Here is a 14,957-nt window from a genome sequence, read left to right as displayed (position 1 = left end):
CCAGAATAATTTTTAGCTGCATTTGGAGTCATCATTTGTAAAAAGCTTGTTCACTTTTCTCCCTTCTTTCTCCCGTCTATCTTTGTCTTATCTCCTCCCGCCTGCGCAGTCCATCTATACAAATGCGACGCCCAACGAGGAAGCTGTGGTCTGTGTCTGAAAGCGGACCCTTTGTTTGGGTGCGTCTGGTGCAAAGGAGAGAACCGCTGCACCCTCAAGCAACACTGCGCCAATGAGAACACGTGGCTAGAGCACAACGGCATCAACAGCAAGTGCACCCACCCACGGATCACCAAGGTGAGACGTATGCATCAGCGTCCACATATGTTCACACAGTTTACACGTTAGCACATATACGGACCAATCAATCCAGCTATTATTGTAAAAACCTTTTGCCTGAAAGGCCATACATACACACCTTAATTATAGTGCGCTCGTGGGAACATAGTCATACTCATCACCTCACTGACGGTGTGGCAGTCGATCATCTCAACATAATGGCAGAGGCTGTGAGTCATTATCAGCTATTCAGTCTGACACCATTTGTGAAGAAGGATATGTTTTACACCTTTTTGTAGTGCAGCAACACATCACAGGAAAAAAAATAAGTTTCAATGATAATGGCATACGAGAACTACAATTACAGCAGTCGTGTAATTTAGCATTTTAGATGTCTTTTCTTCAAACCGTAGGGGGACAGTAGTTATTTTTTGCCAACGTTAACTCGAAATGTCAATGTACAAACACATATACAGATCTAGAGAGACAAATCATCCTCACTCTTGTTAGTTATCAATCAGCTGCACAGATGTTCAGGTGAATCCCTGCTTAACCCAGCGCCATGTGGGGTAAATAGACTTGACCTGTGCAAGACACATAAAAAGGGTGAAAGCAGCAGTGATAAGGGTCAGCAAGATGAAGGATAATAGGACATAAAGGAAAGATGGATGGAAAGCTGCCAGATGAAGGAAGAGGAGGGTGGATTTGGGGGAAGGGGGAGAGGCAGTGATGGATGGCTAGGCTGAGCCAGAAAAGAGTCACATGAGGCTGAATGACTGAAAAGAGTCCCCCCTTTTACCCGGGTCCACTTTTCCAGTGATGGATATAAAGGTCCACTCTGCATCCTTTTCCTGGGAGGAGAGTTGAGGGCAGATGATGACTGACTGTGGATGAAACATAGAACAGATAAAAACGACAACGAGGGGAATCCCTTTTGTTGTCCTGGAGATTGATACGGACAGAGAGTGGGAAGAGGGGTGCGGAAATGGAATCTGACCCTCTATCATCCTGGATGTAGCGGCATTCAAGTAACTGCCTGATCACAAGGAATCTGGCTGCTCGCTCATGAGATGTTAACCTGATGGGTTACGACAGAATTGTCTAATTTCCCCCGAATTGCTTCTAAATAAAGGAGCAAGACAGATAGAGGGAAACAAACATGGGGGAGTCATAAGAAGAAAAATAAAGGGGCTTATTGTAATTACTCGACCCTCACAGATGACCCAGAGTACTGTCATTATTTTTATTCGTTCAAAATCAACTCTTAAGAAGAGTGATGTCATGATGGTAACATTTTGTCCCCCCCCCCCCCCCCCACCCTTACACTTATTTAAAGAGTCTGGATCAGTCATTTGCACTCTGTCATTCCACTTCTCTAATGTTTGTCTTCTCCCGGAGCAGTGGATTTATTCTTGGAGATGGGCCTGTATTTCTCCTTACATCCCCGAGGCTGCAGCGGGGACATATTGCAGCCTTCTCACGTCCCCCATAAAAACTGTCAGTGGGTGAGGAGTGAGGACTTTCCCAAGACAACCCAGGCCCTAATGCATTCTAATACGCTTCATTATAATGACATCTCCCATCAACAATGAGAGGGTGAGACTCACATAGAAAGATGAAAAGTGAAAAGGAGAGAGAGAGAGAGGGAGAAGTGATTAAGTGTTTGCCTCTACCCAACCGTCAATTATCTTGTCAAAGTCACAAATCTAATCAACGCCTCATTGCGTCTCTCCTCTTCGCTCTCCCTTCTCTCTCTCTCTCTTGGTTTCTTTTGCTTCTTCCTTCCCAGCTTCCCTCAAAGTCCTTCTCCCGCTCCATATTTGTTAATAAATTGAGAGCCACGAGGCATTGTGTGCAATCTTTTTAATTGCATGTATTGTAGCCCTGTTCCCAGAAGGCTCTGTTTTTTCATTAAGATATCAGCAGGGAACTTTATTAATCAGCGACGCCGAAGCATACGATAACGATATCTCCCATATGACAGTCGCAGGACTTGTGTTGTGCATGACCTGGCTTGAGTTTGCCTGAGTTATTTGACTGGTGAGTTCAGTACTCAAATAGTCAAATTAAATGCTTTTGACGTGCTTGCGGTAGTGACATACGGAAAGTCACGCTTTAAGCTATGAGATACAGGCAAACACACACACTCACACAGCACTCTACCTGTGAACACCGCAGGGGTTCACGCTGCCAACTTTTACACTGCACAGAGAAATGACAGTCACCATTAAAGCTGGGCTCCTGCCTGCAGCATGAAGCCTAGAGGACTTTTATTTGGCAGAGACAGATAGACACAGACTATTCTGTGTCCATCTCTCACATCCATCCATCTGGACGGGCCTGATGATGTGTACTCACACGTACACTGACTGGCCAAAAAGTAATTGTGTGAGTAAAGTGTTGATGGATGTTGGAACCACATCATCAACAATGAGAGATGTTACTGATAAATCAAAGGACATTGTGATTACTGCAAAGGTGTCACCCGATGCCATGATATAAGTTAATCTTGTGAAATACTTCACAGTAGATTTCAGTGTACACCAGATAGAGAAATGACAGTTGTTGACCCCGAGTCTTGACCCTTTACCAATCACTGCATCGGTCCCGTTCCCCAAGCTACAGACTGCTACCTAATGTGTGAACTTGAGCGCTTATCCCCAAGGACCTTGTGAAAACCAGCCATAAACTAAAGAGTTGACTACCATTTGAAACACCCTTGTGATATTATTTTTTTGTACAACCACAAATTTATAACATGAATATTTTTGTGCCATATTCTGGTTCATTCAGATTTCACATTGTTTTGCATGCCTATTTGTTCATTTGAGATAAGCCTCAAATACAGTTTTCTTTTAAAATAATGACCTCTAAACCTAATTACACAGATTTGGATAAAGAATGGACAGGGTTGTCCAGTTAATGGAAAGCTAATGGAAACATGTGAGAGATTTATTATGTTAATTCATTAAACTATCAATGAATTATGGATTAACTTACTACTTAACAAAACTAACTAAATTATATATATTGTCTCATTGCTGTTATCATGCACATTACCTTGGAGAATTAGCTTTCCACCACTTTCTATTTTTGCGTTGTCAGGAAAATAATTGTGTTGCGTAAAAAAAACGAAACTAAATAATGTTCATAATCATCATTTCCAACAGATCACCCCTCTGCGAGGCCCCAGGGAAGGTGGCACACTTGTGACTATCCATGGTGAGAACCTGGGACTGGACTTTAGGGAGATTCAGGGTAATGTGAAGGTGGCTGAAGTGGATTGCACTCCAATACGTGAGGGCTACATCCCTGCTGAACAGTAAGTCACATGTTGATCACAGTAAATGGTAAAAAAATAAGGTAAATGGCCTGCATTTGTATAGCCCTTTTCTAGTCCTTAAGGACCCCAAAGGACCCCAAAGAGCTTTCACATAATGAGCAATTAAAAAAGGTGACATGACTAAGCATTAAATAACATATCATGAAATGGTCATTATCAGCTTAAAAACATTCATTCAGAGCTGCAATGCCAAACCTTTGACCTTGTGGTAATGAGTGTAATCACACAAACACTAATGCCGGTTGCTTACGATGAGGAAAAACCCCTCTAATGGTGTCCATGTTTGTCCTCACCATTGCTAGCTTCCCTATTTTAGGCTGTAATCCTTCTCTGAATGAATGAAATAGATCAAAAATGTATCCAATGTTCTTGAGGTTCTAATACAAAAGGTTCCCCCTAATTTCCATAGACTATTCCATTGAGTGTGATCGTTTCAAATTCAAATTCAAATTCAAATTCAAATTTTATTTGTCACGTACACAGTCATACACAGTACGATATGTAGTGAAATGCTTGGACAACTGCTCGTGACCTAAAGAAAACAAAAAAGGAAAAGGCTATGAATAAGATAGGAAATAAATATGAAAAATTAAAAAGGGTAAATTTAACTAGGAAGGAATAGAATATAAATTAAGGTTAAAAATGAAATAACTGTACAACACAAATTAGAATGAAGGGTAAATTTAACTGGGAAGAATAAGATAAAGATAAATATATAAATTAAAGTTGAAAATAAAATAACTGTACAACAAAATACACAATACACAATATAGAACTATATAAGAATGTATGAAGAAATCTAAATATAAATAAATATATACACAATAACAGCAGCTGTACAAGTATTAACCGGAAATGAAGAATATAGTGACCAGTGTTGTGCAAAACCAAAGTCCAGAAAGTCCAGTGTGTGTGTAAGAACTGTATGTGTGGGTCAGTACTGTGTGGTGGTGTGATTGAGAGACCGTATCGCCTGCGGGAAGAAGCTCCTCCTCAGTCTCTCTGTGTTGGTCTTCAGGGAGCGGAATCGCTTTCCTGACCTCAGCAGAGAGAACAGTCTGTTGTTGGGATGGCTGAGGTCCTTCACGATCTTCCTGGCCTTGGTCCGGCACCGCCTGCTGTAGATTGAGTGCAGGTCAGGGAGCTCGGAGCGTTTGTCTCAGTTCTGGCACACCAATCAATAGAGGTTGAAGTAACACAGAGATAGGTTACAGCTCTTCACACTAGGGTTGCCAACTCCCTGAAAAATAAATAAGGGACACCTCGTGGCCAGGGCCGGGCGACCCAGTTGTCTTCACCCTTCCCAGTGTGGTGAATTTTCTAGCTCTTTTTTTGTGTGTGAAATTATTTTTTTAACCATTTGACTTGAATTTGATTTAAGTAGATGTGTATTCTTTGTGATATGAACACATGTGAAACAAATGATCATTTAGCCATTTATTTTTAGCTCAAAATGACAACATTAACACAGTAAAACAGGTCTCTTTCTTAAACAGAAGCCTGTCATGCTTAACTTTTGAGAATATAAGTAAATCTTTCTTTAAAAGAACTCTGTCCTGCTTAACTTAAAATAATAGAAAACAATAGAAAGAAAAACATTCTTGTAACAGTGCACATTTAGTGCATTTAGTACAATTGGCTTAATGCTAATCAGCTGCTCCTGTTTGTAAACCCGCTTGTTCCCATGATTACGCATCTTAACTCATCATCATTATTCATCTATGTATTACTTTTATGTATTAGTCATCTATTTGTTGTAATCATCTATCCTTACAGTTGTTTATTACACAAAATAAATTATATTATCACACTTCTGGCCACATAGCACTGATATTCACTGCACATGCCCATATTAACTTTTTCCAGCCAGGTGTTTTCCTTTTCCCATTTTTCCCTTTCTCTGAACAAACATTGCTGCTCTGATGCTGGGCTTACACTGTGCGGTTTTAGGCCCATTTTGAGCCGATTTTTGAGTGATCGGACCGATTTTGGCCTTCATCGTGCATCGTGTAGTATACGTGGGGTAACGAGAAGTGATTAACACCTCACGACCAACTCCCGATCATCAATCGCTCGTGAGGGTCTCACCACAGCCGCTCACACTGCTCGCGCGCAAACACGTAAACGTTGGTGTAAAAGATGGAGCAGCACGGCTGTGCAGCGTGTGATCTGGACACAAGCGATGGAGGCACACAACCGTGAAAATAGTTGGATTTACATTGCTGCTCAGTCACAGCTGCCCGATCAATGTTTTTCATTAGCAATTTAGCAAAGTTGATGGTGGTGGTGTGTGTGTCTGTGTGAGTGTAATGCTGGGCTTACACTGTGCGATTTTTGGCCCATTTTGAGCCGATTTTTGAGTCGTGCGACCGTTTTGGCGATCGGCCCGATTTTGGCCTTCATCGTGCGTCGTGTATCGTGTAGTATACGTGGGGTAACGAGACGCGATTAACACCTCACGACCAGCTCCCGATCATCAATCGCTTGGTCGGGAGGGTGTCACCGCAGTTTGTCACACTGCTCACGCGCAAACACAAATGTCGGCGAAAAAGACGCCGCAACACGGCAGTGCAGCGTGTGATCTGGACACAAGCGATGGAGGTACAACTTGTAGAACTTTGGAAAGCTCATCCGAGCCTTTTCGATGTGGCCTCAGAAATTATCACGACCACAACAACCGTGAAAATAGTTGGATCTACACTGCTGCTCAATCACAGCTGCCCGATCAATGTTTTTCATTAGCAATTTAGCAAAGTTGATGGTGGTGGTGTGTCTGTGTGAGTGAAAGACGGAGAGAGAGAGAGCGAGCGACAGATTTTCTGTTATAACCTTCATTTTATGGAGGCACAGTGTGAGCACTCAGGTCGCATCAGAGCATCGGGCGGTATAGTGTGAGACTCTGCATCGTGACCTACCAACTTCTAACCCCTGCGAGTCAATCGTGCAGTTTGAGCAGGAGCTGAATAACGCGACTGAAAAAATCGCACAGTGTTTGCCCAGCTTTAGGTGTACTGTCGTCCGAGACTTGCACCGCAGTGTCGGCGTTTGTTTCCCTGTTGGCCATGCTTCTTGTTGTGGTCATCTGTTGTCTTCCGGTATTTTCTCCGTAAGCGACCTTTCCTCGACCAATGAGATGAGCGGTAATCTGAATTGTCATACTCGAATTGTCATAAGTGTGCTGTCAGCTCATTGGTCACAAAGCAGGAGAGGGGCTGGGAATTATGTTTTCAAACAAAGCGTGAATTCCATTAAAAGTTATAGACTACTTTTGATTCTCACTGTATTACGGGACAAAGTGCGTCCCTTATTAGCTCAATACGGGACGTGTACTTTTGTTTCGAAATACGGGACGATTCCGTATTTTAAGGGACGGTTGGCAACCCTACTTCACACTATGAAAACTGTATCCACTGGAGGGACCCCACAATACTCAAGATAGGTCTGAAAAGTTCAATTTAATTCAATTTCAATTAAACTGACACTCAGTTTATGAAAATGTCACGCAATGCTTTAGCTACTGTTGTTAGCTAAGGCATTTGTAGCCTACAACCAAGCTTCTTTCAGCTGCTCCCTTATTTACAAGGGGATGGCACCGTGGCTGGATGCACATATTTGATTTGGCACAGATATTTATACCAGATGCCCTTCCTGGCACAATCCTCCGAGGGATTTGTGTCTATTCCCAGGCTCGAATGGGAAACCCTTTATTTATTAGGTGAGTGCGTAAACCTCGACATTATGGAATAGTCTAAAACCAGCCTTTGTACATTTGACTCTTATCAGTGACAAAATGCGTGCTGGACATACTGGCATAAAAGATATCAGGATGATACGTTTTTTTCCAGCAGATTGAATTAAGAACTTGCAGAACAAAGTTAGAACTTAGTGGAGAGGCATTAATTCATTTTCCTGAGTGGGATTTAATTGCACTGTCTTTACCACTACTACAGGAATGTCGCTAGAGACATTGTATTTAAAACTCTGTCATGTTGCAGAATACAGAGGGACTGATGTGGCACAGATGTTCTCAGTCAGCACTGTGTGAACTCCCTTGGCAAAGGCTTGAATGTAACGAATGTTAATTCAAATGGAAAAATCCTGCTCTGCATTTTCAAGCCCAACCTACAGCAGGAGTCTGTTGATACTACGTACTAAATATTGAAGCATATTATATAGATTCTGTGTGAGCACAGTCACAGACCTTTGCTGTTATGGGATTTAAACTGAAAGAACTTTGACCACAGCTGAACACTTCATGTCCTGAAGGGCAAAACACTTCCCTAAGCACACAAACAGCACTTAGTTCAGTGTGTTAGCAACTTGACATATCCTTAACAATTCAATGTAGCGTGGTCTTGGTGGTTGCATAAGAGATATGATCTCAAAGTTGGCATAATCTTCTGACTAGCAGAATGTATATGAATGTAAACTAATTTAAAGTCAGAGCAGTGCACTTATACAGTAGAAGCAATGCTGTGGGTGACAGAGCACAGTTCCTCCCTCAGTAGCACACACAACTCCAATAATCTTTTTTTTTTTTTTTTTTTTTTATTCAGGAGGTTACATTTAGTTGACATACGAGTTTAATCCAGCGCTTTGGCTCCTTTCAGGTGCGGTCTGTAAATTATTAAAACTAGTTTAAAGTTGGCTTATCAACAGACCCCGTGCTTCTTCTGCTGAGAAAGAAAGTTGTGTGCCAGCACTTTCTAAGCAAATGCTGACCCAGCAGAAGAGGTAGCTGCATTTGAGGTCATATGTAAAAGGATGGAGACTTTTTGCTTTCTCTCCTACAAGTTGGCAGCGCGGGGGAGGTGAAGCTGTTGGCAAATAATGCATTATTTTATCAAGCTTTAAGACAGGTCTAGCTATAAATCTATTAAATAACCTGCTTTGCATTTCCCAGCGACGCCAACTGGTATAGTACAAGTAACTGTGCAATTACACATGCTTTGTTACATATTCTACAATTGTGCCAATGTTTGTTTCCAGGATTGTGTGCGAGATGGGTAGAGCTGAGATGAGCCAGTATACTGGGAACGTGCAGGTCTGTGTCGGGCAGTGCACATCTGAATTTATGGCAAAATCCTCCAAGTACTACTACTTTGTGGTGAGTGTTAACTTCTGTTGTTTTTGTGTAATTGTATGTGGAGTTTTGCAGACTTTAAAAAACTAGCAATTTGATGGTTAAAAATTGAAACGTGTGCTTCTATTAGCAGAAGGGCAACTATACTGCATGTGTCACCCTCGGCATGTTAGCACCTTGCTTGTAGCTGATCAGTCTTCTCACCTACTGTGTTAAGTAGGTGAGAACATGTATGTACATGTTGCTTTTTTGGCTGTGTTCCAACATGGTGTGGTTCTCACTGAGAGTCTGCTTCTCAGCTTTTCTGTCATGCATGTATCAGTCGTGAGACATGACTGACAGTTACTAATGAGAAGAAAATGAAGAAAAAACACGAACGTTGATAAAAAAAACCCCGAAGTGAATAACAAATAAAAATTGAACATTAACACATGAAAACACACATTACGCCTTTTTTAACATTCACTCTGCGTATAATTATTCTCACACTTTCGCTTTCTGAAATAAATTAGCAGTTGTTAATGTTATGTACGTATTTTATGCTGTGTTATCATTTTTACTGCTATCCATTAATGGGTGCTGGCTGGGTTTATTTCTCAATGGGCTCCCTGCACAGGATTATAGGATGTTAGGTCTAGATGTCCCACTACACAGCAGGCTAAGGATGAGATTATAAGAACACGAAATGGACTGGAGGAGGATTTACTTTATGCCCCACTTCCCCTGAACTGCATCTGCTGCTACTGTTACTTTAATTTACAAAAGTTTTTCATCAGAGAACACGTTAAGTGGAATCAGTGGGTGCAGGTTAAAGTACAGCACTGTGGAAAAGTCTTGAACTATCCCTACTTTCTTTCTAATTTGAGCGAGACTTTCTGGCCATTTTCAGGGGAATGTATTTCTTTGTTTGTCAGACTGCTTATGAATCAGCTATAAGTGACTTTCTTACCAACAGGCTGTTACAATAACATTTATTTTTTTATTGTTTTTACCAGATTCCAAGGATTATCAGTCTTACGCCAAGCCGTGGGCCAGTCTCTGGGGGAACTGTCGTCAACATTACTGGCAGCCACTTTGATGCTGGGAGCAATGTGTCAGTCATGTTCAAGGACCAGCCGTGTACTTATCAGAGGTTAGTTGGAACAAGCCAGCGCTGACCCCGTCAGTCACACTTTAACAGTCAATTAAACGGTCAGGTAAAGCTACTCTTTCACACTACAGGTACAAAACCTTTCTGACATCACAACAATATCTTACTTTTACACATAAAATGAAATATCACAATGCCCAAGGAGGAACTTTGCTACATTATGATTAATCAAGGGTTTGAGTACACCCATTGCTGAAAAAGAAAGTTTTGCAGCTGGACCCCGCACAAATGTTAAATTCAATTAAAACAACTGCATAAAGACAAATGAAAATTAATGCTAAGTACTTCAAATTGCCTTTGTGCTCAACCCTGTCACAGTAGCAGGCTGAAGGTCTACGTTTAACCATCTACACAGCTGCAGAAATATATTAAATACCTTGAGAGCAGAAATAGCGCTGACTTAGAGGTTTTCCAATTTTGAGATTCAAATTTCTACTCAGTGATGATAAATATTGCACCATAAATGATTGGGCAAATACAGCATCGTTGCAATGTACCATTTGGCATTGATAAATGCTCAGTTCTCAGTTCAGTCAATACATTATGGATCAATGTCTATTTAACCAACCGTTCAAATGTCTTAACTATTACATCGTTTTTAGTGTTGGAATAATTTAGTAGTCTGCTTAAAAAAGGATATTGACTAGAGAGATGGCTTTTGGGTTTCTTTACATTTAAATACCACTGTACTGATTCCTCCTTTTGTCTGTTGAACTGTACCACTAACATATCAGTACATGTAACTAATGTTTCATCCTGTCATTGTTTTAGGAGGGGTGGCCTATGGCTTACTTGCCGAACCCATGCTTCCCTACATGGCATTGGAAATGTGTCTGTGTCTGTGAGCATAGATAGGGCCCACCTTCAGAAAGACCTCCAGTTTGAATATGTGGAAGATCCCACCATCACCAAGATAGAGCCTGAGTGGAGCATCTTCAGGTATACATTTTTGTCTGTTTACTTTGACTCGTTGCTCACTGCAGAGAGATATCAACAGAATATTTTGCGTCCTGTGGATGGAAATATCTCAGCAGCACAGGTTATTGTCAGATCCTTGTCAGGAGGAAATGAAAAGGTTTAATCGTCTACTGCAACATAATACAAAATTTACAGCGTACAAATTTTGCATTGGGTGCATAAACTAAGCAATGAATAAATAATTCAAATCACCATTTGTCAAAGCAATCTGAGCTGTCTTTTTTTTTTTTTTTTTAAACCGTCTTTTCTTTTTCCCCTTCTTTTTCTCTTTCAGTGGATATACTCCGATCACGGTGACAGGAACTAATCTGGACATCATTCAGACACCACTCATCAGAGCCAAATACAATGGCCATGAGACACTCAATGTAAGTGAATGTAGATGCAGCGTGGGTGATCAAACAATCACCTCGTGGTTAATTGTGTTATTAAAAACACAATTAACCAAGATAGAGCCTGAGTGGAGCATCTTCAGGTATACATTTTTGTGTTGCAATGCATTCCATTGTTCACAGTTAGGTCCATAATTTTGCAACTTGTTGCTATGTCTTTGATCTCTTGAAATCTGCTTAATTTGTCATGGAATAATGAAATGACAGCCCACACCACTTTGTCCACTTCCTTTGTAGTCTAAAGATAGGTGCACATGTAATTCCTAAAGAGTTAGTGGTAAAGTGTTGTTACAGCCCTTGAGTCAAATGTGAAAGTCTGTACTTTAGTCAATTCTGGATTGTTTGATTTAAATATCCGCTGTGTTGGTACACAGAGGCAAAACCACAAAAAAAATCAATACTTGTTGACCTATTTCCATGCAATTTTATTTTACTTTTACTAATGTGGCCCAGGAACAAAAGAAAGTGGCTAATTTAAATGAACACGGCGAGCTATATAGTCAGCCATAAAGTTTCATTTAGTCCAGAGCATTACTAAATTCTTTATTTGTAGGGCTAGGAAGAAAATTCAGTGGCACTGCAGTGCAAAATCAACAGGTTGCAACTGAATAGGGAATAATGTAATTCATCGCCACTGTGTAACAAATAGGAACTTTGATATTGAATTAGAAACCACAGTGATTAGCCTCTTTACCCAGGCGAGGATAGGTAATGCCATGCTTGGGGCTCTGCGATCTCTTTGAAATAAAAGGAAGTAACAAAAGGTGGTAATGCTATCTTTCTTGGTCCATTTAAGCATAGCCCGACACCACGTTTAACATCTGTGCTCAGATGTGCCTCTTTTAGGCATTGTATCTCAAGTGTCTCAGCGTGTCACGATATAGTCTCAATCTGACACAGCTCAGATCTAAATGAAAAGGAGTTAAAAATGGACATCCAAAGCATTTGTCCGCAAAAAGAGTTTTTGTTACTTTTTCTTTCTTTCTTTCTTTTCCTCTATTACCTTCTTGTACCAGTGCATGATCCTTGTCAAAGATGTCCTTGCAGGATTTGTCAATTTGATATTCAAGGAGCCAATTAGGGTGACAGGCAATAGTTTGAATGACTGCATGGCAGAGGTTAGTGTGAAAATGTGAAATGTCTGAGAATGAAACAGAAACGTCTGCGGAGGCGACCTGTGCCCTGACAGACGGAGAGGAATGAAAACGTTAAGGGGATGTTGAAAGGTGTGCGTCGTTTGACAATTGCGCGTCAGTCTGTCTTTGTTTTTAAAACTGGTTTTGACACCAAATGAGCAATTTAAATAACATCACATGTCAAATGAGAAACCTCAGCAAAGACGAGAATGAGGGGAAAAAACAGGAGTGGGACACAAAAAGATGTGAGGCGCTGTAATTGAGCAAAAAAGCGGGATCGAGAAAGATGACTGAGGGAATAAGAATTTGTCAAAGAGAGAAGAAAAGATCACAGACAGGAATAACAGGATGGAATAAAGAAGTGATGAGAGGCTGGGGAGGGTTCTTTGTGGAGGGTAAAGAAGGGATGGTAAGACTTAGTTATCACTCCTGAATCTTCACACATCAAAGCGTGATTGCGGTGAGACTGCACAAGCTTTCTAACTGCACCTCATTTAGTGGCTTCCTTTGAGGAAAATACAACAGGTTCTTCTTTGCACTTGGAAATGGAGGAGCTTCCAGTTTCTATTGTGTCTCCAGTGGGTTTAGTGAAATGCACAAGTGTGACATAAAAGGCTGACACTAATGACTTTTGACTGTATGGGTTGGCACATTAGCACTGCCAATAAAGTGAGTGAGCTAACTGGGAACACAGTCAGGCAGTTTGGGTATGATGCATGCTGAGATCCAACCACGAGAAATTTGTTAATAAATAATCTATATTTTTGTATAAATGCAGTAATTTGCAGGCGATAAATTCACTTATGTGCTTTTCTTTGTGAATTAGTTCTGCGACATACTAGGTCCTACAACTATGGTGTGCCAGGCTCCAGAGCTGCCCATCAGCCTAGCCAGACACCAAGAAGTACCTGAAAGACCTGAAGAGTTCGGCTTTAAATTGGATGACTTGCAGATCACACTCAATAACACCAACTTCATCTACTTCCCCAATCCGGAATTTGAACCGATTAGTCCATCCGGAGTCCTGGAGCTTAAACCTGGATCGCCCATTATACTGAAAGTAGGAAGATATCACTCACCCGCATATACACTCAGTTTTCATTGTTATAATATTTTATTATCTTTTATTGCCTTTTGTCTGAATGTAAAGACTTTAAATTAAGATATTTTGCCAGTAATGATTGTGTATATCTTAAAATTCATATAGTACACAGCTTAGAAATGATATCTGTATCTTGGGTTAGTCTGTGAAAACTAACCCGAGATCAGTACCATGTCTCAGGTTAAATATTATAGGTATAGAAAGCTCAGCTTAAACTGATCATTTGCATACCCAAGTAAAATAAATTGTAGAGCATTGCACATAACATATCTTTGCCCAGCTTTGCAGTACGAATATATAGATAAACATAAACATATATCATTTGACTCTTATTTCTCTAACCCTTCCACTTTGACGCTGACAGCAATAACATCAATCATTATTCTTTTGAAGGGGCGGAATTTCCTTCCAGCGACCAATAGCGGAAATGGAAAGCTGAACTACACAGTTCTGATTGGAGAGAAGCCCTGCATTTTAACAGTGTCAGAGAACCAGCTCCTCTGCGAGTCCCCTAACCTGATTGGTCGACATAAGATCCTGGTGAGTGACACAGCACATGTCGCAACGTCAAGACATAGAGCAAGACAGACAAACGACGGAGAGGCAGGCAGTGTTGGAGAAGGCTGACAGACCTAAAAATCGATTGAGAGTTTGACAGACAGACCAACAGACATTCCTTGCGTTGCTTTCTATCCTTCCACTTGTCCACTCCCATTCAGATTATGGCTCTAATCCAATCAGCTGTGCGGTTAGTGCCCACAAGCAGACAAAACACAAACAAATAAGCCTTCAATAAGAGGCATTAGAGCCCCAGAAAACTCAATGAAGATTCCATTTGTGGTTTTAAGAGAGACCACTTTGAACAAGGCATTTCCTGATCTTACCACCTGAACCCAGCATCATAGAAAAAAAATGGACACAACACTGTGAAAGAATTAGTTGATGCCCAAACAAACAGAAGTGTGTACACAAATCAATATGTCTGTCTGTGTGTCTGAGCTTGGACGTTGACTTAACCACATCAATGTAATAGCTATAATCTCCCCTTTTGTCTGTTACTGTCATAAGGCACGTGTGGGCGGCATCGAGAATTCACCAGGTTCGGTCCACATCACGTCCGACAGCCCCCTCAGCAGCACTGCAATCATTGGCATTGCTGCAGCCGGTGCCTTGCTCATCCTTGTCATCGTGGCAGTGCTCATTGCCTATAAACGCAAGTCTCGTGAGAGTGACCTCACCTTGAAAAGGCTGCAGATGCAGATGGACAACCTGGAGTCACGTGTGGCTCTAGAGTGCAAAGAGGGTAAGAGGTTCATGCTAGTGCAGATCAGTATATTCATTTTACACATTTGTTTCCAAGAACATCTAAAGAATTTTGGTTCATTAAATCTATTTACACGGTTTAATTAAATCTTTGTTAGCAATACTAGAAATTTCCTATTTAATCAATAGGTTATGAGAAAGCATTATATAGGAACAAGTCCATTTACCACA

At 41.0% G+C, this 14,957-nt stretch overlaps 1 protein-coding gene across 1 annotated transcript in view; it reads left to right on the top strand.

The window, feature by feature from the left end:
* Positions 1-14,957, top strand: part of plxna4 (plexin A4) — a 259,476-nt gene that overhangs the window by 198,841 nt on the left and 45,678 nt on the right. The window contains exons 12-20 of the mRNA XM_080885989.1: positions 110-297; positions 3,450-3,601; positions 8,612-8,729; positions 9,701-9,837; positions 10,627-10,794; positions 11,108-11,201; positions 13,188-13,421; positions 13,857-14,003; positions 14,532-14,766. Of these exons, the coding sequence (XP_080742115.1) occupies positions 110-297; positions 3,450-3,601; positions 8,612-8,729; positions 9,701-9,837; positions 10,627-10,794; positions 11,108-11,201; positions 13,188-13,421; positions 13,857-14,003; positions 14,532-14,766 (1,473 nt within the window). The remainder of the gene's footprint in view (positions 1-109; positions 298-3,449; positions 3,602-8,611; positions 8,730-9,700; positions 9,838-10,626; positions 10,795-11,107; positions 11,202-13,187; positions 13,422-13,856; positions 14,004-14,531; positions 14,767-14,957) is intronic.

The sequence above is a fragment of the Rhamphochromis sp. 'chilingali' genome (genome assembly GCF_963969265.1).
Source record: "Rhamphochromis sp. 'chilingali' genome assembly, chromosome: 7".
Lineage (NCBI taxonomy): Eukaryota > Metazoa > Chordata > Actinopteri > Cichliformes > Cichlidae > Rhamphochromis > Rhamphochromis sp. 'chilingali'.
The sequence above is the reverse complement of the archived record's forward strand: the minus strand, read 5'-3'. Positions and strand labels throughout refer to the sequence as shown.